Source organism: Pyxicephalus adspersus, chromosome 12, assembly GCF_032062135.1.
Source record: "Pyxicephalus adspersus chromosome 12, UCB_Pads_2.0, whole genome shotgun sequence".
Lineage (NCBI taxonomy): Eukaryota > Metazoa > Chordata > Amphibia > Anura > Pyxicephalidae > Pyxicephalus > Pyxicephalus adspersus.
This window is the reverse complement of record NC_092869.1, coordinates 29,976,087-29,979,474: the sequence shown is the minus strand read 5'-3', so window position 1 is coordinate 29,979,474 and position 3,388 is coordinate 29,976,087. Positions and strand designations below refer to the sequence as shown.

Here is a 3,388-nt window from a genome sequence, read left to right as displayed (position 1 = left end):
GGCTCCAGACTATTTTTCTTTAGTGGAAGAGGAGGCAAAATGGCTCTTTAGTTAGTAAAGGTTGCTGACCCCTGGCCTAGGCGATCAAGAATGAATGGGAGTGCAAAGCTTCCCAGGATACCTAGGTCATGCATCACCGGAGGCTCTTGGGTGCTTCTTCTGGTAATTTAGAAACGCTCGGGCATGCGCAGAAAGAGCCATTTGGTGAAAAGAGAAAAATTTGCTGATCTCAACGCATGCGCAGTAAGATCGGCAAGTTTTTTTCCAACCTACGTCACCCGATCTCACATCTGGGTCGGCTTACATAGGAAGAAGAACCCGGAAAAGGAGGAGAAGATAGCGGTGCCTGGTGACGGACACCGGGACGACGTGGAACCCGATTGAAGACACCTCCGGACCGATCGACTGTGCTGCGGGTTTAAAGGTAAGTGGATTTTTTTTTTTTGTTTTAGGCGCTTTTCAGTTTGGTTCCTCTTTAAAGGTGGTGTATTTGCCCCTTTCTCAGGCTCCCATTGGTGTAAATGACATTATTAGGCCTGCTCTGTTTATGGAAGGTTTCCTCCCTTCTGTTTTTACCACCATGGCAGTGATCATTGGTGTAAATGACATTATTAGGCCTGGTCTGTACCTGAATTTAGACAGTTCCTGAGTGACCTGGTCAGGCCTTGCATTGTGTCCTAAGAAATGGCACTGAATAGAACTACAAGTCCCAGCCACCCTCCTACAGGATCCAGGGCCTAGCAGTGCTATAGCAGTGAGGAAGCCTGAGGTTGCCATGACACCTAGGAGGAGTCTATCGCTGAGGCTCCAGCCTCCCCACTTCCCCCCACCGCCCGCAGGCCCCGGCCCAGCGCTGCCGGAAGTGTCGTAAAAAGCTGTGTGCCGGCGGCAGCGCTTTACGGCCGCGGGTGAGACGGTGCGTGTGCGGGCCAGTGATGAGGGCGGCCCGCGTTGTGTGTCTATAAGGAGTCCCCGGTTGTTTCTCCTCAGGATGGCGGACGCACCGACTGGGCCCAGCGTGCTCTCCCACTACCCCGGGGCCGGCTTGGCCCTGCCGGGGGAGCAGCAGCAAGAGGAGGACAGCGGAGAGGAGGAGGAGGAAGGTCGGGAAGACACGCCGGCTGGGAACGACGACTCAGAGGGCCCCAAGGGCCACCACCGCCATCACCCCCCTCACCGCCAGCTTAATGGCCTCATCAGCCCCGACCTACGGCACCTCAAGAGCCTGCAGAGCAAACTGCCCCCGGCGCACGAGGAACGGACTGCCGCCCCTAATGGACTGGCCGAGGAGGCCCTGCCCGCCCTGCTGGCCGCCTGCACCGTGCACGACATCCGCTACGTGCGATACGAATCCGAACTACAAATGCCCGATATCATGAGACTCATCACCCGGGACCTGTCCGAGCCCTACTCCATCTACACCTACCGCTACTTCATCCACAACTGGCCGCAGCTCTGCTTCCTGGTAAGTGCTGCCATTGTGTGCTGCTGGGGGACTACAAGTCCCAGCATCCCTGTCACACAACCAGGGCCTAGTACACGGCTCTGCTTCTGGTAAGTGCTGGGGGACTACAGGTCCCAGCATCCCTGTCACACAACCAGGGCCTAGTACACGGCTCTGCTTCTGGTAAGTGCTGGGGGACTACAGGTCCCAGCATCCCTGTCACACAACCAGGGCCTAGTACACAGCTCTGCTCTGGTAAGTGCTGGGGGACTACAGGTCCCAGCATCCCTGTCACACAACCAGGGCCTAGTACACGGCTCTGCTTCTGGTAAGTGCTGGGGGACTACAAGTCCCAGCATTCCCTTCCACCCAACCAGGGCCTAGTACACCACTCTGCTTCTGGTAAGTGCTGCCATTGTGTGCTGCTGAGGGACTACAAGTCCCAGCAATCCCTTCACCTAACCAGGGCCTAGTACATAGCTCTGCTTCTGGTAAGTGCTGCCATTGTGTGCTGCTGGGGGACTACAAGTACCAGCATTCCTGTCACCTAACCAGGGCCTAGTACACAGCTCTGCTTCTTGGTAAATGCCTGTCATTGTATAGTGCTGGGGGACTAACATAACACAAGTCACATAACTACAAGTCTCAGGATTCCTTTGTCCCCCAACCTGTCACTGTAAGTGCCTGTGGTGTATGCTGCACCTGGGGCACTGCAAGGCCCAGCCTACCTTACCCAGGGTCTGCTCTTTTTTGGTAAGTGCTTTCTGGCCCCGCAATGCTTTCAGAGGTCCCGGCATGTTGTCTCCCATACAGCTCCTGCTATACATGTACACATAGGTATTCCATGTATATGTCAGCCATGTCACTTCTTGGCAGCTCCCATCATTGTATTCTTTGGATACTACAAGTCTCAGCATGTCATGGCCACTACACCCAAATTTATAGATATGTATCCTAAGCTGGCTTCAGCACTTGTACCTGGTAAATCCTGGAAATGTAAGGCAGCTGCTGGAGAATTGCATGTCGCAGCATGCCGTCATCTGTAGACCGCAATATTCCTGTACAGATGTGTCATCCCTAGCTTCCTACATTGGTGGTGTTTTAGTCATTTACAGTGAACCCATTGCCTTACCTGTGCAGGACAAAACAGAAAATCTCTGCATGTAGTCACTTCACCTTCACCCCTTTACTGCTCTGTGACCTCAGAGCAAAAAGTTACTGCATACAAAGATCTGAGAACTTTCTCTGCACTCCATGTGATTCCTCCGGGTGCCAAAATGTCATGTACTGAGCACATGTGAGCGAGTCACGTGTGCTGCTACACGGAAGTACTGGGTGCGTCACTTCCTTCCTAATGGCTGATTTGAGCAGTGAGGATCGGTTGGTCTGTCCTTGATGAGCAAGGCACACGTAGAGGTCTCATTCACACAGTTTCCAAAAACATGCTGTTAGGTTAATTGGCTTCCCCCTAAATTGTCCATAGACTGTGGTAATGACATATGACTATGGTAGGGACATTAGATTGTGAGCTCCTTTGAGGGACTAGTGACATGATTATGGACTTTGTACAGCGCTCCGTATTATGTCTGTGTTATAAAAATACTGTGTAATAATATGTTGCATGTCACTACAATACACTTTAAAAATTCTTTGGGGACCAAATGTAGTGGTGACGTCCATCTTTTCACAGCATGCTGACATATGTGACCTTTTTTTTTTAACAGTACTACAGAATTCTTGCTGTTTGCTCATGTGGTTTTTCTATAATGTGTACGTACGCTCAGCATTTTTGTTCATTATGGCAGACTTGCCTGCCAAACCACTTCCGGCAGTACTGCCATGGCTGGGATATTCTTTGTCACTGCTGCTGACTTCCTCACCCAGTCTTCTTCCAGGTTTGGGGTCTTTGGGTATCTTCATAGGCCAGCCTGGGGTCATGTAAAT

The 3,388-nt window shown here is 51.9% G+C and overlaps 1 protein-coding gene and 1 long non-coding RNA gene across 2 annotated transcripts in view; one reads left to right on the top strand and one right to left on the bottom strand.

The window, feature by feature from the left end:
• The window catches only part of LOC140341734 (uncharacterized), a 16,772-nt gene extending 13,395 nt beyond the window's left edge, over positions 1–3,377 (bottom strand). Inside the window, exon 1 of the long non-coding RNA XR_011922945.1 lies at positions 2,577–3,377. This is a non-coding gene — a long non-coding RNA (uncharacterized lncRNA). The remainder of the gene's footprint in view (positions 1–2,576) is intronic.
• The window catches only part of NAA30 (N-alpha-acetyltransferase 30, NatC catalytic subunit), a 13,656-nt gene continuing 11,113 nt past the window's right edge, over positions 846–3,388 (top strand). The window contains exon 1 of the mRNA XM_072427611.1: positions 846–1,465. Coding sequence (XP_072283712.1) covers positions 992–1,465 — 474 coding nt within the window. The 5' untranslated portion in view covers positions 846–991. The remainder of the gene's footprint in view (positions 1,466–3,388) is intronic.